We start from the raw sequence: 22,134 nt of genomic DNA, 5'->3' as shown, positions 1-22,134 counted from the left end.
AAGCGGGGCCGCCGCGTCCTCCACTGCGGCGCCTCCTCCCCCCCATCCCCCTCCGCCTGCCCCTCGGGGGAGCAGGGGCACCGAGGCGGGGCTCCGGGGGACAGAGGCACGGAGCCGTGCGTGGGTTCTGCGCCCGTGAGGCGGCTGGTGAAAGGGTCCCGCTAGCGGGGGCCTCCGTGAGGGAAGGCGGCTCCCAGGGCTGTGAGGAGCGGTACCTTTTCCTTATGTTATGGCCACCAAATCCCGCCGTTGGTCTCATCGTCACCACACAGGCCCTGTGAAATCCAGCTGCACGCCTGTGCCAGAAACACCTGGCAGGCGGTTCTGGGCGGGAGCACAGCTGTAGCTCGGCGCCATTTCTGGCCTGGCGGGTCTGGCCTTGGCCCTTTACATGCCTTGGTGTGGCGCCTTGCCGCCTTTCCCTGCTAAGACCAAGGCCTGCCATGGCATCCTGGCTCTTCTGGGCAGGTTTCAAGCACCTGGGTTTTTGTGCTTTGCAGAACCTGTTGCCAGAAAGGGGGTTTAAGCAGCAGCTTTATTCACAAGTGGAGTTAGGCCGACTTAATTGCAGGAGAAGAACAGAACCAATGCCTGAGGGACTCATGTTTCAGCTTGTATCACCACTGTAAAAAGGTAGGCTTTATTACCAATAAAAATAATGTTAGAGTTGAAAAATAGCTCACATCTCTTAGGAGGATCTTGCTTCAACTACTGTATTGATACAAGATGCTTCTGTATGCCTGTCTTTTGGGGATTTCTGAATAGCTCTTTAAATTATTTTCTGCAGCTTGAACAGAATACAAACAAAATACGGTTCTGATGCAAAGCATATACTTGAATCCACAAAGTGAATTAATTTTGTATGCTGTTCAAAGTAAGACACACAGTAAGACACAGCAGCTCCAAAGAGTTCTGACTGAAAGAAAAATGCCCAAGTAATATCTAAACCATAGCATTTTTATGGCATATCCCTTTCTAACTGGATGTGAAAAGTCAGAATCTATGATATGGCAGTGCTAGTACAGTGCTCCCATGTAGAGACAGTTATACAAGAAATGTGTCCCTGCACTAGTGAGGTGCTGCTGATGTAAGACAGTGCGTTGTAAGAAACGGGCAAAGAATGTGAGCTCTTGAGCTCAGTTTCCAAGTATCTTCATCTATATCAGGAGCTCACTGCACGTGAAGCATATCCTCATGGCGAGCAATTTTCTAGTGCCAGCTTTGTCTGGTGATACATAAAAATCAAGCATTTGGACAGCTCTGTTGTCAGGAAAAAAAACAGGGAAAAAAGACTCCGCAGTCACATGATTTCATAATCTCTCACCTGTTCTTAACAGTTGCTTTGGATTTTTTTCTCTGGATTTATGCACCACTGAAACGTAGATAACTGCTCTTTGTCTGTTGGAGATTATAGAGAGAAGGTTTTGGAAGTGAATTATCTTTGACTTTTTATTTTCATTCATATTTTAACAGGCAGAGAAGAAAAGAGTTTTACATAAAAAGGTAGCGATACATCCAGGGCATAGACAGGGGAAAGGTCTGCTAGTAAGAGGCTTGACCTGCATTTATATCACCTTCCAAATCATCAGAAAGACATCATAAATGACCGAGATCACTGGGGACTCTGACGCTGATCTTAAAGTATCTCAAGCAGCGATGGAAACAGCACTAAATCCTGGACATTTAACGCTAATGCAACATTAAAGCTAGAACTCATAGAGTGCCAAGCTTTTAAAAGAGCTATTGAGGTACGTTTAGGTTGCTGTAGCTGGTCATCCGCTTGTCGCCTCTAGTTAGGCATCATTTAGATTTTGTTGTGGTATTACAGGAGGCTCCTGGTTTCTCCTGAATGTATGTAAGTGTTATAGCTACATTTCAGGGTATTGTGTGAATTCAGGCAGTGGCACATAGTGCTTCTCTGGTGCTGAACGAGGTTTTGAATTTGGTGATGCCAAAGAGGCGCAAAGGCCCTGGTTTTCTGACACAGCTAGCTTGTATGCTCTTACCATCCGTGAGCATATGCTGCTCGATGTTGCGCTAGGCTTAGGAGCAAGGTTTTTTCAGGATTTTGAAGGAAATGAAGGTTAGACGTGTTGCTGTCACAGCCACCTTGCCACACATAGCTCCATGTGTGGCAAAACCAGCCCCTGTAGTGTTACAAATCATTTGGGGTTGGAGTTTTTTCCATAGCTGGGTGGAGAGCCTGGACTTTCACTTGTTATGTAACAAGCTGGTGAGCTAAGTTTAGGGCTGCAATGGTTAGCAGCTACCTTCTTACTAATAATTTTGGTCTGGCAGGGTTGCTTCTCTAGAGCTAGGCTTCAGGGCTCGGTTAGGATTAAGGGTTTTGTAAGCGTTAGCCTGTGCACTCAGGTTTGCACTGGATTTAAAAGGAGTTGTCTGGCTAATTTAAAGGCTGTTGTCATCTAGTGTCATCTTGATAGTCACAGCTGTACAAGGTGCTTGAGACTCTGGGAGGATCACATCACCTCTGTCTCTCTTATTTTTCTTCCTCAACTGTTTCTAGTCCGGTGCAGTTAGATGATACGCTTTTTTACTAGCTGTTTGTGCAGCATCTTGTCAAATGGAGTCCTAATATCAAGTGGACCTTGCTAGTTCTGCTGCAATGTGAACAACATGAACAACCTTCACAGCATAAATATCGTCAGCGGACAACTAAACATATGATTAGGATAAAATGGGACTTCTGGGAATATTTTCATCTCTGTCCTTTTTGCAAGGAAAAAATGCCTGGGTTGTGTATCTTTACTACTTACTGCACTTACGTCAGGTTGGATATAACCATCAGACTCATGTAGGGTCTTTTTTCCTGGAGATAACTTGCCAGCTATTCTCAAGGCAGTACTGATGACAGCATAACAAATGATTGCCAAAGAGAAGGTGACATCATTTCACCTAATGGCCTTAGATAAGTTATTAAGAATCGTCACTTAATCATGCTCAGATAAGAGAAGTGGCTTCTAAACACTTAATAAACGCAATACTCATGACTTCCTAGCACAAAATATTTTGCACAACAAGTAGATTTTAGTTTTTCAAGGAAGAAGAAAGTCTCTACCTAGCGCTGAACGTGTGATTCCTTTCCCTTCTGGCTAGAGTTTCAGCCCAGAGGTTATGGTTCGTGGTGGGGGAGCGCTGTGCCCCGGTTAGAGCCCTGCAGGACCTGCCGGCACGGCCCGCCTGCATGGCAGGGTTAGCTGCACCGCTGCTTCCACCTTCTGGAGGAGACGGCGAATGGGGTTTATGGACTTCTCTTGGGGGTCTTTTACTTGTTTTGATTTACTTTGGTACTCTCCCGCTCTGGGTGTATCCAATAGGCTATGTATTGTGGAGACTTTTTGTCCCTTTTCTCACACTCCCTCCACACAAACCCTTGTGAGGGTTTTTTCTCCCTTACGTTCCTTTAAAAAATATATATAGTCTGAGAGCCATGGTAAAGAGTTGAAAATGCTGCTCATCCAGCCTTTTCAGCAAAAGATCTAGCAAAAATGAGGACATGTACTGTGGTAGTATGTCAGGAAATACACAATGTGCCATACAAGTATTATCTTCTTACATGTACTTGTAGGTAATACCATCCAGCACGGAAGGGTGAGGATTAAGTAGCAGTACAAAATACAGTGCTGCACTGTGGTTTGGGAGAGAAGAAAAATACTCTGTTTATAGTGACTTTGTTCTGCTAAGACAGTAGCGTAAACATTGCTAATCCTGTGCAGTTTGCTATAAGAGATTCCTATAGATTCAGACCTTTTTTTCAAAGATTGTCCTTTAAAGGTGGCTACATTTGTCAAAGCACTCTTAACAATGTGTTGTGGTATGGGAAATGTCAGCTTGAAGTTAGGGGTTGGTCAGCTCTAGCAGTGAAAATGGAGATTATTTATTTCACGCTTGCTTGGCAGCCCCTGAGTCTTCAGAGGTGCTAGAGCTGGGGCATGCAAGCCGCTACATTTTGCATACGGGCAGATCAATTATATGTATCAGTGGGCCTGGGGCACTGATCTGCTCAGGTACTGAGTAACCAGATGCTGCAGAGGCACTGCACCTGGCTAGGCAGACCGCGTAGGTACTGCGGCACGGCTCAGAGCATGGTCCATTTCTCTGCCCAGCACTATAAAAGTCACCACTGTGCCCTGGATCTACAAAATCCACAAGCATCAGTTGAATCATCAGTGGGTTTTGAGGCAGGTAAGAGCTGCTTAGAAGATCCCCATCCAGTTATTGTACTATTCCACAATAATATGATACGGCAAATGAATTTCAAGATACCAAATAACACAAACATACTTAATGTTACTTATCTTTGTCTGTGCTGAATGAAAAAACACTGAATTCTTGCCTTTCCCCCTCCCATAAGCGCAATGAATGGTATCTGATCTCTGTTTCCAAAATCTACAATATTTTTAAAAAGTCTTATTGCACTTGTAGACTGATTTACTGGTTTGGGTTTTCCCAGACAGTAATCCCCTCCTTGCTCTTAAGAAAAATTTTACATTTTTCCTTATGAGTGTCAGGTTGGCAGAGAAATGCTGGTTGTCAGGCTACAGGAAGAATTAGAGGGAGGGACAAATGAGCTGCTGAATGCCAGCTATGGAACTGGGACTGTTGCTACTGTTAATTCTTAGCACTTCTGCTTTCTTTCCCTTCGGTTGTTATTAATAAGCATACACAGGCGCACACAGGTGAGCAATGGGTAGTGTAAGTTAGCAAGCCTTGGTTTGTAGGGTGCAGGCTGAGGGTCTTCGGTGAAAGCGAGTATTTCCGTGTGGGGGAGTACCTGGGGAGATGATTTTCACTCGCTCCCTCTAGATGACAGCAGAACACCAGCCTGGCTGTAAGGGATTGTTTCCTGAATATATTTCAAAAGAATATAATTTGTTGTCCTGCTTGATTACTTTTTAAAGAGGTTGGAATTATTTTTGTAATATATTACCCTGCTTCAAAACAAACTCTGCATACTTTGGACAGCTGATAAAAAGAAAAAGCACCCGGAGTTTAAACATGTTCTTTTATTAGTGTCTGTTTCCGCAAACATGAAACATGTTCGCACCTGTGATAAGTATCTCTGTATTTCACAACTAAAGTGCAAATCAGATGATTCTTGGCAAGCAAGGTCTTGAACCCTCAGAGGCATCCTCATTTCTAACACCACATGAATGCATTTTTCTGGAGATCGCTGCGGAGGAGTGCAGTGCTTGCCGAATGAGCATGGTGGTTTGATTTTTGCATCCTTGCAGGAAGAGGCTGATAAAAGCCAGTGGTATGATGTGAGGTCCCTGCCTTGGGCTGCTTTGTCTCCCAGCTGGCCCATTAAATGCCTCTCACAATTCTGGCCAGGGACAACTCTCAAAAGCAGGCTCCCTTCTGTCACCGAGGTGGATCAGGCTGAAGCGCCCAGTCCTGCTGTGCTGGGCTTTCCTACCCACCCGCTCCTGCTGCCCAGGACAGGGCTCTTGGTGACTGCTTCTCTAAATGGCAGCTGTTGTACCAAAGACACGGTGGTCCCTCTCTGTTCCCTGACAGCCAGCAAGGCCTTTGCCTGCGTGGGTTCTGGCCCTTAGAGAGCTGCTTTTTTACTGTACGGAGGCATTTTCAGGGATCGGCTCCCTTTCCCAGAGTGTTTCTGCATGAGACTCAGTGACTGATTTTCAAATGCCAAGTTAGAGATGGAGCAGCATGCACTTCTGCCGTGACACTCTGGGGATGCACCCACATGCACCACTGGCTATTTTGGACTTCTTTTGCTTGAACTTGGTTCTATAAAAAGAAGAAAAAATTGACAAGCAAATGGAGAAGGTTCTTAGGAATGCAAATAATGGTTTCTTCTTAGGAAGAAAAGCCAGAGAAAAAAATTACACAAGCTCTTCAGAAAACATACTTAAATGCTGTCTGCGCTTCCCCCAAGTGATCTTCCTTTCACAGAGAAACAGGACAAGCTGAACTGTGAAACAGTAAGTGGATTATTAGTTTGTGGGGTTTTTTAATGGGTTGGCTTTTTTTAGTTTGTAAAATTGTTTCAGATATGTTTGGGTATCCCAGTCACACTGCCAAAGGTTTATGTCTTTGGGGTTGGAGACGCAAACAGGATTTGCTGTTGGGTGCAAACAGGAAGAGGGGGAGGAACAACCAGGAGAGCTGGGCAACTTCAACATGGCTTTATGCGTGGGTGGGAGAGTTTCCGTTTCGCTCCCTGGTTGCTCTCCTCACCCGCTCCAGTCCCAAGCAGCACCGTGAGAGCCGGCTCCACTGCTTGTGACTATCCAAAGCAATGACAATACAGGAAATGTCCAAAGTAGTTGTTAGTTGTGTTTACAAGAATGGCAGCGCTGGGTTCTGAGGTTGGGGAATGGGGTAACAGAGGGTTTTTTTCTGCAGTTATACTTGGATTATGTAGAAGCCAGAAAATGGGCTTCAAGATAACTTTACCCTAATGATTAAAATACTGCTTGCTTTTTAGGGTTTACTTTCTAAATCAGTAGGTACAGCTACAATAAAAAAATCTATAGGGAATAATGTGGTGAATCAGTTTTTCTAGAAGTATACACTGTTTTTAAGAACTAGCAATAAGCAGTGCTTTCAAAGAAAGATTTTATACTTGAATAGTTACTTTGAAAATACTGTGACTTACTCAAATGAAAGTTGCCCTTTTGACTAGAGTGCCATTTTACCTCTTCTTGGGCTGCAGCAGCTATTTACAAGACAACGCAAGTTCTGGGTGGAAATACAATGGAGGATTTTTTATCTAAGCTGGAATTTTTGAGCTATGGCAGGATAAAGCCATTAGCTTTTGTGACCTGAAAATTATTTCAGAATGTATATATAATATATCCAAGGAAGAGTGGTTGCAGCTTAGCACAAATATCAGGAAAAAGTGAAGCACTGATTCAAACAGAAGGGAAAAATTACAACGCAGTGAAGTTGATCATTACTAAAATAAAATTGGTGAAACTATAAAGTGGTAGTGGTGGGGAAAGCACTTATGCACCTGAAGCACTGATATTTACCAGAAATGTCGAGAAATAAAAGTCCCATGTTTTGAATCCTGCTGCTAAATCTCTTACATCCCACTTGTGAAAGGGTGGAGCGTAATTGGGCAAGAGAGAGATACTACCCCTAGCTGGGGGTCTGTGCTTCATCAGCTGTTGAGGGCTATTTTAAGTACAAGTAGGGGACATGGGAGTGGGACTAATTTGCCTGGCTCCCAGGAAGGGGACTTTTAAAGAATGGGAGGCTTTGACATGTTGCTTTGGCTTGAAGGCAGTGAAGACCTGTGAAAAGTCAGGAGTGAGAACTGGTTGAAGGAATCAGTCATGATGAACCTGCATCTCACAATAGGTGGGAAGGTTCAAGAGACTAGGGTTGGTATAAGGTTGTGCTTCCAGGTGGTGTCAGATTGGAGTGTCCCCGGTCACTGGCCCTCAAGAAGTCAAATCCTCTTACTGGCACATCTTCTGCTGAGCCTTGTGGCTTTCTAGTTAGGTGTTGCAGTGATTATGAGTTGCAATGTTGTAAAGTGTAGTTAAGATGTATCCTCTCAAAATCTCATTGTAAATGATGGCTTTGGGCTAACTTATCGTTAAGATGGAACAATCTTTATTTTTAGCTGTGGTATTTTTTTTGTCCTTCTCCTCTAGAGCTAATCTTCAAGACTATAGAAATTGCTATTCACAAATCTCTTATTTTGCTCCACTTTGTTTCTGTTTCTGGTAATACCAAAGACCCCTGTCAAGGTCTCTTAGAGCTGTGTTGTGCAAACCCAAGGGAGTATATGATCTCTGCCCCACTTTGGAATAGTGAGTCAAAGACTGAAGGTTCCTGCTCACTCCAAACGAAGTTAAAGTATCATCTATGCCTGTTCACTAGACCTTCCAGAAAATGCAGGGGAAAAAAAGGCCAGAAATAAATACGAAAAAGGAAGTCTGAACTACCAGAATATGAAAATAAAAGAGGTTTTCAAAGTGAGAGGTGACGCCATCCTGGCTTCTCTATTTGCATTTCAATTCTATTGTGAGTTTGAGTCATGAGGCTCAGCCAAGCTCAGCAGCTCAGGACAGACACGGCGGGAATTTGCAACAAGCATCAATCCGATGACAGTGTCATTCCCAGCACTGGTGTAGGGGAAAGGACAAACATCCATGAAAGGACCACCAGCTCATAGTGGTGAGGATGGCACAGGCCACCTTATGCACATACAAAATGAAAGCTCTTATGACATCAGAGAACACGAATTTACCATAATAAAAACATTACTATATGCTGAAAGTTTGTTCCAAAACAACAAAATGTTTAATTTCTCAGGCTAAATGTTGTAGATAGTAAAGACAACACGAAGATCTAGGTCTTTAACAAAGAACCAGAACTCAATTCTGTACCTTTTATTTCCATTAATACTGGAAACATTAAAAAAATAAATGAACAGAACATAGACTTTTTTACACTGTATAGCAACTTTCACTCTCTGAGCTCTGGGGGGATTTTACATATCTATACAGCAGTACACAGCAGCAGAAACTCGCAGCTACTGGAACATAAACCTATGGGTCTCCGAATAGAAAGTATCTGATCAGGACAAACGCCTCCCCTTACACAAACATCTCGGAATTTTAATGGCATGCTCAAAGCCACTGAAGAAGTGGAACTTTCAGCATCTCTTACTATTTTTGTAGCAGAAATTAGCACCCAAAAGTACATTTGAAAAATGCCTGCATAACTGCCTGCTGCTAGTGGATGGGTGTTCAGTTTTTCAAGTCTCAGCAACACAGGCATTAAATTGTTTCATTACTTGGCTCTTTGCCTCTGTATGAGGTAAGTCGTCAGCCTGCGAAATCTGTGGATGGGATCTGAGCAATCACCTCTGCTTAAAATCAATTGTGAGGCAAATGCTAATGTGTTCCCCGCTTCTGTGGGTTACTGCTGTACTGCAGACTCCTCACTGCCTGCGAACTGGTGGGAGCCCCACTTGTAGAAAACATCATACAAAGTCAGAACAAAACAATTATCTCTCCCCTAAGTATCCCTGCAGTGTCCCTTTTTACAATTAATCTTCATGTTTCTGTTTCCTGACCTGAAGTTAGGCTGAGCAGTTACAGTCATGGGAGTTATTTAATGGAGTTAGGTCTGCACAGCACCTTGCCACTGAGCCCAAGGAGGCCTTTCTCTCACTCCTTCCAGTAGTACTCTCTTTTTGCATAGTAACTTTATATGGACATTAGAAGAAACTGAGAACCGAACTTCACTTACGCGAATAAAAGCAGAGTCTTATCTTGCTTAGCTAGATGCATCTTGGGTCATGGCTCTCAGCGGGCTGTATTCATGAGACATACTGGAGACAGACAGTGGGCAAGGCAGCCTCTCACTGTGTGAAATGTGTGCTAGAATATTTGTAAGTGATCATAAACACAACTTTTCAAGGTTAGTGTCCAGGTTTGCTGCTGCGTAGCAAATGAACAAGAGTCCAAGGACTTTTTTCTGTTTGACTACCTTCATTATTATTTTTTCTTTTTTTTTTTTGTGCTTTTCTCTCCCTTAGAAACATAAGGGCTATGAAGTCTGGTCTTTTGTAGGTTTGCTGAAGGACATTTTGTGATTCTCGCAAACACGTACCAAGGTGATAGAGACAGTGAGCTTTGAAGGTGTGGAACAATCACCTACAGCTAATTAGTGGTTTGTAGTTTTAACGGATAATCAAATGCTGGGTTCTTATAAGAGACTAAGTGTGTACCGTATTGCTCACTCTGAGGCTTTTTACATGCCTTGCACAGACAAACAGACAAAATAATTGTGGAAATGAGAAAGAGTCCACTTGCTGCAGACAGAGCAGCAAAGACACACTTGTAGCTAGGTTTTGTTTTAAATTTGGTACACGAATTACCTGGAATTCCCTGACTCTCTGGCTGGCTTGACCCTGCTTTGTTTGAAGCAGTCACACAAATGTGGTAAGTGGTGTATGGTAATAGATTATACAGAGTGTATTGCCTTGCTGTGGAATAAATATTGTCCAGGACAAACTGTCTGTCCTCATTGCCTTGGGCATGAAGTGTCAGCTTATAGGTGTGAACAACTGAATTTGGGGCACACCAGCGTATCTGTGCAGAGCTGTCTGTAACTTCAGACACCTCTCTGAGCCTTGGTGGATCTGGAACCTCATCTTCCCTCGACATGCCAGGACATAAACACGGGGATGCATTCTGCAGTTCACTGCATGGCTTCTGAAGGTGCCTACAGGGATTGTAGTCACAGGAGGTATATGCCTGCACTGGAGTTTTTGTTGACTGTTCATCGTAATCGTAGTCATCTACATAGTGTATCAGTGATCTGGTGGATGCAGGCTCTGACTGAGCGTCGGTCCTCGTGGAGTTCAGCTGTGGTAGGTTCATACGTGGTGTACCTTCCCCAGCACGAGTGGCAAAGGAGTGCATATAATGGTCGGTGGCGTTGGGGTTTCCTGTTGCTCTAGTAGAATAATCACTAGTGGGTTGGTTGAACGGGCCTTTCTGGGGAAATGTTGCATCGGTTGTTCTGAGCTCTCTCTTTAGCTGGTCTGTTTCAGTTTGACTTGTGTAGCCATAATTTGAGGGCTGACTATAGAGCTCTCTGAGAAAACCCAGGGAGGTTGTTATGGACGTGGAAGAAAGGAGATGGCTCGTGAATTCAGCAGCTGCCACCTCCTCATGGGAGGAACTGTTGGCCTTTGTGAGCATTGGCTCAGTTGGGTTGGCTGCAGTTGTGCTCGTTACATTCTTCTGAATTAGGGAGCTGGTGTAAGTGTCTTTGGTTAGTGGAGCAGAGTCTACCGTTGTTGCTACAGTAGTGGTGTCATAACCGGTGAGGCTGAAAGCATCGTGTTTTGGAGAGGGCGTCTTTGAATCGTGCAGTGTAACATTTCTCTCAGACTGGCATTTGTTGTAGAGCTCTAGCAGTGAAAAAGATGTTGAAGGTCTGCCCCAGTCTTCCTGGGATGTGTTGCAAAAAGTCTTCCAAGCTCTGCAGGGGGGACAAATTAGAAAAGATCCACAAGAACATTACAGGCTCCCGTAAGGCTGCCAAGATTGGAATTGGCAACCTGCTGTCCAAAAACTGTTTTTATATTAAAGAAGACGTGAAACCTAGACCAAAGGTAAGTTGTCTTAACAATAGTCCTGTGCTTGGCAGATGGCTTTCCACAACACTGGGAACTTAGCTGACTGGCTTTTTGGTTTTGTATTTTGTTTTGAATATCTTTTGCCTGAGAGGAAGCATCCTTTAGTACAAGGACTGTGAACCTTAGCAAGAGTGTTGGGGCTCATGACAACTCATCATAAAGGGTCAGACTTTAATGCCACACTAAGAGGGGAACGCATGCAGAAAGCTGTAGTGTGGTCCCCAAGATCCTTAAGCCAGCTGGTTTAGGCAGCTGGAGCTGTGCTGCTATGGGATGTGCTTTTCAATGACTAAACTCTTTCTTTACTCAGGCATTGCTTGTTTTTGTAAAGAATGCAACTGCTAAGCTCATCCTGATGAGAAATAATCTAATGTTAACAATCTACTTCCCTGCTCTCTCTGCTAAGAATGACAAATCTTCTTGGTGGCCTTTCAAAAGAAAGAGATCATACACATGCAAAGTACTTCTTTTAACTACAGCTTATTGTAATTAGTCTGTCAAACTGTAGGAGAGCATGAAAACAATAGGTGACAAATGGTGCTATTTGCAAGGGATTTTGCTGACCGCCTGTGCTGAAGTAGGCTTTGGGAATGCAAGGACAAAGAAGAAAATAATTTGCTAAAGTTCTTGCAAAGTCGTCCGGTTTCTGCACCCAGTGCTGGCCCATATCAAGGCCACCAAGCTAGCTCATTTTTTATCTCCAGGTAACAGAGAAATATGAACTGAAATAGAGAGAAAATAAGCTGTTCTCACCTTAAAGTAGAATCCACAGCTAATAACACTTTATACTGTTCTACATGTACCCACTGGATTTGCCTACATGCAAATCTAACTCAGCCATGCTTTGTCCCTGAAGGGGACTGTTTAGCGTTTCTACCTCTTGTGGAAGGGAAGAACACACAAAAGAATTTGAGTAACATAGATGATGGTGAATGTTTGGTCCCCAAAAAACTTAGACATGTAAGTTGTGTCTGAAGAGCGTTATTTTATCTCCTTGAACTCACTTACTTTTGCAGTACAACTTTGTTGGGTATGGAGAGCAGCCAGGAGAGCTGGCAGTCACATAACAGAGGATTTCCGTACAAGTTGATAATGATGCTGCTGTTCGATGAACTGATATTCCAAGGATTAAAGGAACTCAGGTTACAGCTGCGAGATGACAAATGAAATAATTAGCAAGCACTAAGCTACGTACCAAGGACTGGAGTGTGCTTAGTATCTCAGCATGTGTAAGACACAAAGCAATATTCCCAGTTCCCTCGGAAGCAGCCAGTTATCAACATCACCATTCTGCATTTTAAAGTCCAGGCTAACCATCTCTCATTTGCACAGTGTAGTGTAGCTGCTGTGTGTTAAAGTGTAACAAAAGCATGGTGAGGGGCTAACACCTTTAGAGGTGGCAACTGAAAGGGCTTAGCATTTGGCAAGGGTCTTCCGTGAAAGGCAATCGCTCTGCCATCATGCGTTCGGCTACACTTGTTACCGTACCGTTTTATCATTTCTCTAGCTTCCTTCTCAGTCTGCTTGTCATGGCTTGACTGTATGCCAATCATCCTCTTCATGTTAATTGCCTCTTTCATAATATAGACTCTCACCTACTAAAGTCAAATGACTGATACAGGAAGACCTTGCTTGCCTTCACTGTTAAGCTGGCCTAGCTGCAGGAGTGTGATAATGTGGCCTCCCTGCAGTCTGAGTGCTCAGAAGATGCTCTTTTGTCTTTGCCTTTTAACTGCTTCTGGTTTGTTTTTTAAGTTTGGGTCACGATTTTTAGCACTTTGAACTGGTATTCCTGTAGGTATTGTAAAGTGCTGTGTAAATTCAGTGTGGCTATCCAGTGGGGGGTGGAATCCACTGGGGTTTTTTTTGCTTAAATGGGTTTATTTCCCTGAATGGTTCCTAGAGCACAGCCAGTGCTCTTGTGTTTGTTTTCTGGGTTTATAGTCTGGGCCTGTATTATAGGAAACTTCTAGGGTGCTCTCCAAATCTTTTCCTTTATGCTGACCGTTCAGTGTGCAGTTTACCTGCTCTTATTTTGATAAATCAGAGCTTTATTTCCCCTTAGTATTTCAACAGGCGTGTGACATACCAAGCAAATCACACACTGAGGCGTTACCTCTAGAATAACGAGTAAGCCGTTGCTTTTACTAATGCCGAACAAGGAACTAATATTAATTTCTCCCGCTAAAAGTGGAAGGGACAGGATTTTTGACTGCTTCCAAGGTGTAGATTTTAGCAAATGTCCACGTTCATCCTTTGTGGAGCAAGGAACCCTCAGTGACCCACTTCTCCTCTGGTGAGACACTGCCATTGGAACTGTGTTGGAAGCGTGGTCTGTATCACACGTGGGCTTCAGTGGATCTGTGCTAATCTTACCAGCGCTAGACAAATTCATCCATTGGACAGGGAGATAAGGCAGAAGAGCGGGAGCACAATGGATACAATCTCAGGCAACCAGTAACTGTGCTGAGTGTTGTGCCACCTTTTTCGGCTGTATCACCTCTTCTACTGTATCAGGTCTACATCATAGGCTTTACATGGCATACCTGAGTATAAGACAGCATGTTTCTCCATGGCACACAAGACCATACCTCCTTCCTAAATATTTGATAAGAAGCATACTTTGCAAAAAAAATCAGCTCTCAGGCACCATGGTGCTGTGAGGCAAAGGCAACATTATGTGAGGAAGAAAAAAAAGAAAACTCACTTCTCGAACGAGAGATGGCTCAGATGAGGAGCACTGTCAAACATCTCTGTCCTCACGAAACCCAGTGAGGGGGAGTCTTGACAGTTCAGCTCTTGGAGCCCAGGCATGGACTTGAAGAAGTCAGTGTTGAGGCTTCTTAATCGTGACATCTTTGTCAGGTGAAGTGATCTGAGGTTGGGCAAGTCTCTGGTCCACTCTGGTTCAACTGAAGCAGAAAAAAGATTTATACCTGTTGCCTAAATAGAGCATTCTTGTGGATTTCTGCCTAGAAAAATGTTTTGAATTCATTGAGGTACGAAATATCTCTGTAGTCTTCTGCAGCTATTCTCTTCGGGAAAGGAATAGAACAAAAATCAGTACACCAGTGTATAAACACCCATGCAATCACATTTTTGTAATACTACCTGCAGGTCATGCTGTCGCAGGACAGAGGAAAAGAAGGGAAGACAGAAGGGCAATAAAGCTGATAAGAGATATGGAATAGCTTTCCTGTTAGGTGAGATTAAATGAACAAGGACTTCTCTGCTCAGAGAAGTGGTGGGTAGGGGTTGATCAGAGAGATCAACAAAGTCCTGACTGGTGTGAGAGGGGCAGATAATATCTGATTTCTCCTAGCACAGGAAGAAGAGCCGAGAGGCATAAACCTGAAAGAATAGGTCTTACACAAAACTGCCTTTCCATCCCATGACTCAGTTGTGTAAGTCACTACCACAAGAGGGATTAGGCAAACTCACGGAGGAAATTTGGTGGTGTGTCTGTTAAATGTGAGCTGAGGTGAAACCTCTAGCTCAAGGAGTCCCTAAGTCCTGGCTCTGACCCAGGAAGAGGGCAGCTGGGCAAAGCATCTAACATCTGTCCACCTCAGTTATAAACTGAGGCTGGCAGGGAAGCAGACAAAAGAAAAAAATGACACTGTAAATTGCTCAGGGCAGGGATTGTCTCGCTGTGTGGAAGAATTTGGCCAGTTGCGGTTGACACAAAAAGCCTCTCTCTCTGTGCCACTTCAATACAGCGGTATAAAGCAGAGTGCAACTGTGGGGATAGACAAAGAAGGATTTCGGTAACATATCTGGAAAGAGAAATTCATTTCCTCCTGTGTGTCCTAAAGCTAATCTCAGGGCTGACAGTGGGATGACTGTCAATAGCAGACAGTGAAATTAGGATGGAGGTGGGTGACTGCAGTGGGACAAATAGTCCTGGTTCGTGGTGTCTAGTCTCTGCCCATCCTTTGGGAGGCTGGTCTGCCTAAGAGTTTCTCCCCCAGCAGTTACACGACCAGCTGGAGAGTGCCTTTCACACTTGGACCAGCTGTTTGCAGCTTTCAGCATGGGATGTTCCCCCCTCCATCCTGGGATCAGCCAGGACAGGAGCTATTGTCCCAGCAAAACTTCTGCTGCCCCTGACCTGACCAAGCCCCATGTCTACACCGGGAAATCCAGAAACTTACTTTTCTCAAGAAAGGTCCCACTCAGATCAAGCACGATGATGGTGTTTCCAGTTGTGTTCATGGCCTCACTGGGAGATGTGCTGATGGCAAAAGCAGACTCCCTAATTCCTCTGCTGTCATTCTGCCCGAGCAGCGTTGCAGAGAGGTTCAGGAACTGTAGTTGAGGGTAACAGGAAAAAGCCAGTGGCTGGATTTCAATCAGTGGATTTCCAGCCAGGGACAACCACCTCAGGTTAGGTAGGGCAGAGCTGTGGCATGATGGCACAGATGACAGTTTATTAAAGCTTAAATCCAGGGAGAGGAGACTGCTGAGGACTTCAGATCCCCATCTAACTGACCGGAGAGGGTTCTGCCGCAGCGAGAGGGTGTGCAGGTGTGGGAGGTTTGCTATCTCCGTGCTGTTCACCTCTTCTAAGAGGTTGTTGCTGAGATCCAAGGTCTCCAGGGCCTCTGGTAGGCAGATGGGGAAAGCTGTCAGGCTGCTGTTGGTCAGCTGCAGGGTGATCCATGTCGCATTCTTTCGATCCTCACAGGACATGCTGGTGAGATTAACATTCTCCCAAGAGTCTTCCTGAGCCAGCTGGAAAAAGGTGGTGACATCCCTGGATGCTGCTGGCTCGGCTCTGCTCAGCCGGCTGGACGCTGTGTTCCCCACCAGCAGGGAGAGGACGAGCAAGGGTGAAAACATCCTCCTAAGCGGCTTGGAATTAACTTGCAAGATCTGTTTGGGTTTTGTTTCAGGGAGAGGAAAACAAACCATCATCAGCATTAAGAGCTAAATTAAAATCCCTCCAGGCAGCTACAAGCTATTTAAAAGTGAAACATTTGTAAGTCCTTTCCTACTGCATCCAGACAGTGAAGTGATAATTAATGTCTCTTCTGTAATTAAACCTAAGTAAACATGAACCCTCGGGGACAGAAGTACCGTGCGGTCTAAGTGTACCTACAGTTTTCCATGCAGAAAGCAACCAAGTTGTATCGCGTGTCTGGTTCCCACACCAGTACCCCCAGTACCAGTCTGGCACCCAGAACAGCCACAGCGCAGAAGGTGGGCTCCCCAGCAGCACTGGGGGATGAGGGAGTGCCAGTGCTGCTCCTGGATAAAAACACCAGTCGGTACTATACTGGACAAGCGGCAGGAGAGGGCTATTGCCATGTTACGAGACTTGACTTCTATATATGACTATATATTGCTCTCTACTGGTTTGTTCTGCTGCATAGTGCCCAGTTTGGCCAGCCCAGTGGGAAGAATTATCTAATGGGGTGATACCTGAACTTGGGTGTGACTGTAGCAAGGGATTTTGTCTGTGAGGTTGTATGTACAAAGCAAACGTATGGATCCAAAGGCAGGGGAGGGTTTGTCAAAATTAAGGGACATATGAGCCCAAGCTGGGCTGAGTTGCAATGGGGTGGGCAGGCAGAAGTGTTGTTAGGATAAAAGCAGGTTAGGAAGGACTTTCCTTCCCTTAGCAGAAGTTGAAACAGCAAAACCCTGCAGCTTGTGTGGGCTCTGCCAGGGCAGTTCTGCCCCGTTCTGAGTGACAGCCATGATGGGGACCCCAAAGGCACTGTGAGACTCACCCTCCTCCTCCACTCCTGACCGGCTGGCAGCACCCTGGAGCCCCTCTGCCAGTGGGGCCCTGCTGCAGGTGGGTGCTGCAGACGTGCCGCGCAGCCCGACTGCTGGCGAAAGGACATACTGAAGGATGCAGCTTCTGAACCACTTCTCGGTGAAAGTGGTCAGAAACTAAGAGTATGCTCCTGGATCAGGGCCCAAAAGGCCTGGGTACCAAGAAGCACCTTATTCAGTGTTACAGTTCCCTCTGTGCTCCCTCCTCATCCCACCCCAGCTTTGCCTTTGTTATTTAATTTTTTTTAAAAAAAGGGTCCTAAGTGACTTGTCCAGGGCTGCGCAGGTAATCTGTGTCACAGGAGGGAGTTAACCACAGCCCAACACTAGCGCTTTTCTTACTCAGCTGTCTTTTGTGCTGCTAGGCATTGTGCTTGTTCCTCATCCAAAAATATATTACAGTATAGGGGGGTGGCTGAAGCCCCATGTAGTATGAAATATCTCAGACTTACTTCAAACCTTAACAGCTATTTGCTATTCCCTGAATGTTGCCAGGTCTTGTCCAGACTGTCATCTGTTGCTGGTTTGAAGTAGGGACCAGCAAAATAGTATATTTGACCAGCAAAAGAATATATTTTGGTTGCCTGTGTCCTTTTCATCATCTGGAACTGTGCAAGCACCAAACAGCCTCAGGGTTTCTTGGTCACCGAAGCAGCTGGATTCCCTGCACCACAGCACATGGCAGGGAGAGGATGGGAGGAACTGGACTGCTGGATGACGATTTTAGATTTCATCTTAGTCCCTGCCTCTAAACCGCATCCGCTTGCACGTACCTGTCCAGACGTCCTGATGCCTCGTGCCTCCGCTCTGCGTGGCTCCGATTGCCTGGCCTTGATTTTATACACTTCGGTGACTCAGCCGAGAGCGTGAAATGCCTCTTCTCTGTTCCCAGCTTTCCCTGCTCATGGCTCTGCCCACCAGCGCAGGCGAGGTTTGTTCCAGGCTGCTCCCCCGCATCCAGCTTCCCCCTGCCTAGAGGGGGTGGCTCCAGGCAGCTCTCCCGCTCCCTTGGCCCTGGAGTCGGTGGGTGGGAGGGCTCTTGTTTCCCAACGCTCAGGCAGGGCTGCTCTGTCCCTCTTTGGCTACGCAGAGGGGGGTAAAGGGAAGAGATCAGTGTCAGTAGTCCCAGCTCTCACGTCTTCCACTGACAGGGGGGAAGGGAGAGGAATGATTGTGTTTCTTTGCTGACAGATCAGAGTGATGTAAAGCTAAGGCTTGCTCTGCTGACATGGGCTTTGGTTGCTCTCTAGGTGCCAATAAAAGGATTCAAGTGTTTATATTTCTCTCTTGAGATTCTTACACTTGGGAGTAAGTCCTGGAAATGCTCACATAGGACAAAGGACTTTTCTAAGGAGGCCCTTGGGAAATGTCGAAAGTGAAACTCACCTGCTGCTCACACAGAGAGGAATTCTCTCAGCCTGTGGAGAGGGCCTATGGCATCTCACGCAGTATGTGATGGACTTGGCAGGCCTCTTCCGATCCTGCTGTGCGTGGGTTGTGTTCTCTGTTCTGCATCTGCTGTACTGCATGGCTTGGGAGAATTCCTTTCCTGCTACTTCTCTCATCCTTTGCTGGATATGTAAGAGTGACTATGCAAAACATCTCCCACCAAGGGACCTGCCCTGAGTTGGGTTTCTTAGCATTCTCACAATTCAAATAATAATTAGTCTGGTCAAGAGCTGAGGGTCAAGCCAGGGAACTGAAGAGGGGTGAGTTGATAGAGATTCTTCCAACGTAAAAGCAAAAGGTTGGTTATTCAGTTGCTACTATAAGACAATTAATGACTAACATTTCCAGGGACAACAGTAGTCAGTGCTTTTCATTTATCAGGACAACAAAACAGATCTGATCCATGACATGAAGGCAACACAGACCTGTATGCTTTAGTGCTAAAGTGGAGATAAAGGTCTTGGTTTCCCAAAAACCTTGAGTCTGCATGTACGCAGGCAGGCGACCTTATCTATTGATGGTGCCATTCATTATCTGCGTGGGGAGGGAGCCTTGATAAACACCAGAACATCCACAGAACAAGATACTGTCTTTTAGTGGACTCTCTGGAGCTATTGCAGTTCCCTTGGAGGCTGAGATGTACATACTGTTCCCGTGTGGAATGGCTCTAAGGCAAGACAAATAGTTCCCCTAAATGAGGGGCTAATCCCACAGATTAACCCCGGTGGAGCAGCTCTCAGGCCTGGGCTGAGGGCAGTGTGCAGGCTGGGCACGTGCATACTAACAGGTTCCTTCAGAGATCTGCGCTCTCTTAGGTTCAAAGGGCAAATTGGAGCAGGTTAAAAAAATCCAAAGAATCTGGTATAATAGGAGGAAAGTTCAGCTCCAGGCAGGCCGCTGGAAACCTTGCCTTCCCTCTGGCTTTGCAGACCTGATGGCTGCAAAGCTCCTCTTTGAGAAACTGGGGAGCAGGGAGTTGGCCCCTCTTTGCCTTGAGCTATGCAATATTAAGACAAAACACTTTTAAGTGTTGTGTTTCTGCGGTTAGCTCAGTATTTACAGACTGTGAATTTTCATTGGTTGTTTTATTGTTTTTAATCTCTTAAAAAACTACTTCATGAAACCTGGTGAGCCAAATGCTGGCTCACCTTTAACGTGTTCAACCTCACTGCCTTACAGCCTTACTGACTTCATTTTGGAGACTGAGACAAGCAGCCTTGTAAGGCTGGAAAAGCAGCCCAGCAAGTGGGCCACTCATTTCAGTGAAGGGGGAAGAGAGGTGGAGTCCTTGCCCAGAGCTGCTTGATTTCTGAGTGATATTAGAGAACCTCTCGCAAGAAGCAGAGCACCTGTGGAAAATCAGCTTTTGTTATTTTTATTTTCCACCTTTGTTTTCTGCTTTTTGGATGCCCAGGTTTTGCGGTGGGCGTTGTATTTTCTCAGCTCTTTGCCTAGCTGCAAGTGCTAATCCTCTGGAATATGACTGCTACGGTACTACATCTCCAACAGCTGCTCAGATATTGGTGAAGGTTTTCGAGGCCAGACAGCAGCCCTCTCTCACCAGTTTCTTTGAAATCTTGAAAGCAGGCAGAGATTTCCCCTTCGTGAGTCACTTTGGCCTGTTCTTATGCTGCTGTGTTTCTTCAGGTTATTATCCTCCTTTTTTCTACTTTTCTAAGAGTTTCAGTGGCAACCTGGGGGAACCTTTAGTAAAGGCAGGCATTTTTGACGCCCTTTTCACATGGATGATGCACAAAGAGCTGAACCAGACACCCCCTCCCAGGGGCTGATTCAGTGCAGCACAAAACCCCTCTGCCTGCAGGAATGCTAGGGATGAGCCCTGCATTCCTTAGTGACACCAAGATAAGTGGAGCATGGTGAGAGCAGGAGAAGGCGAGGATGGTACCAGGCTGTAAAGTTTGAGATGAGTGTTTCTCACTGGCCATGGTCCAAGTGATGGTTAAGAATGAAAATATCCTGAAACAATCTGGAGAATGGCTTTCAAAGCCAACAAAAGAAAAGAAGCATTTTGCAGGTCAGTCCACAGAGCAAGCACAAAGCAAGATGTTTCCTACAGAGAACAGGGAGGGAATGCAAGAACAGGATTATTTAGCCTGAGGTTTCAGAAAACTACAGGGTGTGTGTGTTGTCCACTGCAGTAACGCATGCTGAAGGCAGCGGTGAAATCCCCTTTGGAATTTGTTGTGAGTAAGAACAGACACCAGCTATCTGACATGAGTAGTGTTTTACCCTGAGCTGACTTTGGTTTAATTAAGCACGATGTACAGGATAGGATTGCAGCTGAGCTGAGGTAGAAGTTTTCTAAAGGTTTTTGTTTTCATCTAAACAACATTCCTATCCAGGATTTTGTCTGCATTGTGAAATTTCAGGGCAGATGCCCTTGTTCTGCTTTCACTCTCTCAGTGAAACATCTCACACACATCTGGCATTGTGCAATTAACAGCTTCCTTACTATAGCCCCCTGAGCCTATGGTCTTTAACCCGACGTATAAACCAGGCGGTGCAAATAAGCGAAAGCCAAGTCTAATCAGGTTGTTGCATGAGTAAGGGAGGGTGTGGTTCCCTGTGTGTATTGAGGGGAACATCTGGAGTCTGGCTGGGACATGCTCGTGACACAGGGTGGGATGAAGGATGACTCGATGCTGTGGCAGGCCCCGAGCTGGGCTGGTTGCGGGCGCCAGGCTGAACAGGCTGGTGCAGGCCTCCTCTCAGGAGCTGCTGACCGTATCCAGCTGGGAATTATGGAGGTGCAGCAGTGGCCTGGGTCGTGCCTTCCTGCTCCGACCAGTCCAGGGGCTGCTTGTAGGATGCAGAGCTACAGTCACATGCAGCTGGATAGAAACAGATTCCTTTCCTACGTGTTCCATACCTATCATGGAAAAGCCTTGCAAGGTGAGTGGAGCAAGCAAAGACAGCTGATGAACTAAAGAGACACGGAGAGAGGACAGCAGCAAGGGATTGTTCCTGTAAAGCTACAGTGTGAAAGGGTGGGGCGTACAGCCTGCCTGGATGAGCTGGCAGAGCTCCTCCTTGCAGAGCAGAAGCAGTCTTTACTAGAAAGGCAGTGACACATGGAGCGAGACTGAGGGAGGAGCAGGAAAGAAAACGGAAATGTTTGATAGTTTCTCTGAAATCCAGCCCAGACAGCTTGGGCTGCAAACAGGCGTGTTTACTTAGCAGTAAAATGAGCCACACGCTCTTCTAAGAACGACGTTCAAAGTTCCTTTGTCTCTGCATTCGTATGTTCATATCATGTAGACAACAGGTGGCAACTACAGGCTTCCACTGCAGTCAAGGGACAGGCTGTGCTCTGAGAGCGGCCACCGTGGGGCTGCGCTTCCCAGTGAGCAATTCACAGGAGCCTGTCGGTTCCAAGCGAGGGGCTCCAGCGCAGGCACGGCCACCATCCTGGCAGCTAAGCCTAAGGGGAGGCCGAGGCTGGAAGGCAGCTGGCTGTGGAAGAAGTGCTGGCACTAGGGTTCGCATTCAGCCCTGCCATGGCACCCTTGGCAGGTTTTAAATTACTGCAAACGTGTGGGCTTGGACTATCTGTTACAGGTGGTGCTCACACTCCTGAGGAAAATACAAGTGTCAAGCAAGTGAGAAGTGGGTAAGTTCTCAGCTGAAGGAAAACTGAATGGTCCCTCAGCCCCTCTGTAAAAGGGCTGAGGAAGGTCTGGGAAGCAGGCTGTCGGCTGGCTTTTCTGCAAAATGTAAAGCTA

At 45.7% G+C, this 22,134-nt stretch overlaps 1 protein-coding gene and 1 long non-coding RNA gene across 3 annotated transcripts in view; one reads left to right on the top strand and one right to left on the bottom strand.

Annotated features, from left to right (window-relative positions):
• Positions 1-21: 21 nt before the first annotated feature.
• LOC130157330 (uncharacterized) overlaps positions 22-22,134 on the top strand; it is a 29,976-nt gene continuing 7,863 nt past the window's right edge. Inside the window, exons 1-3 of one of the 2 annotated variants that reach the window (XR_008824810.1) lie at positions 22-633; positions 5,849-5,969; positions 15,846-15,963. This is a non-coding gene — a long non-coding RNA (uncharacterized LOC130157330). Of the gene's footprint in view, positions 634-5,848; positions 5,970-15,845; positions 15,964-22,134 lie in introns of those variants that run through there. The other variant, XR_008824809.1, reaches the window with a different exon arrangement.
• Positions 8,282-17,986, bottom strand: LRRN4 (leucine rich repeat neuronal 4). Its single transcript, XM_056356732.1, has 5 exons — positions 17,716-17,986; positions 15,313-16,033; positions 13,866-14,070; positions 12,167-12,307; positions 8,282-11,001 (listed from the first exon to the last, which is right to left on the bottom strand). The coding sequence occupies exons 2-5, from the start codon at positions 15,998-16,000 to the stop codon at positions 9,672-9,674; spliced, it is 2,364 nt and encodes a 787-aa protein (XP_056212707.1). The 5' UTR covers positions 16,001-16,033; positions 17,716-17,986; the 3' UTR covers positions 8,282-9,671.

The sequence above is a fragment of the Falco biarmicus genome, chromosome 12, assembly GCF_023638135.1.
Source record: "Falco biarmicus isolate bFalBia1 chromosome 12, bFalBia1.pri, whole genome shotgun sequence".
Taxonomy (NCBI): domain Eukaryota; kingdom Metazoa; phylum Chordata; class Aves; order Falconiformes; family Falconidae; genus Falco; species Falco biarmicus.
This window is presented reverse-complemented; position numbering and strand designations above follow the sequence as displayed.

Bases quoted from the DNA above. Each gene is read 5' to 3' on its own strand.
- LRRN4 (XM_056356732.1), bottom strand. From the start codon at position 16,000: ATGTTTTCACCCTTGCTCGTCCTCTCCCTGCTGGTGGGGAACACAGCG. The intron at 14,071-15,312 runs GTAAGTTTCTGG...TTTCTGCTTCAG, and splicing joins TGGGACCTTTCTTGAGAAAA to TTGAACCAGAGTGGACCAGA. The intron at 11,002-12,166 runs GTAAGTGAGTTC...TCCCCCCTGCAG, and splicing joins AACAAAGTTGTACTGCAAAA to AGCTTGGAAGACTTTTTGCA.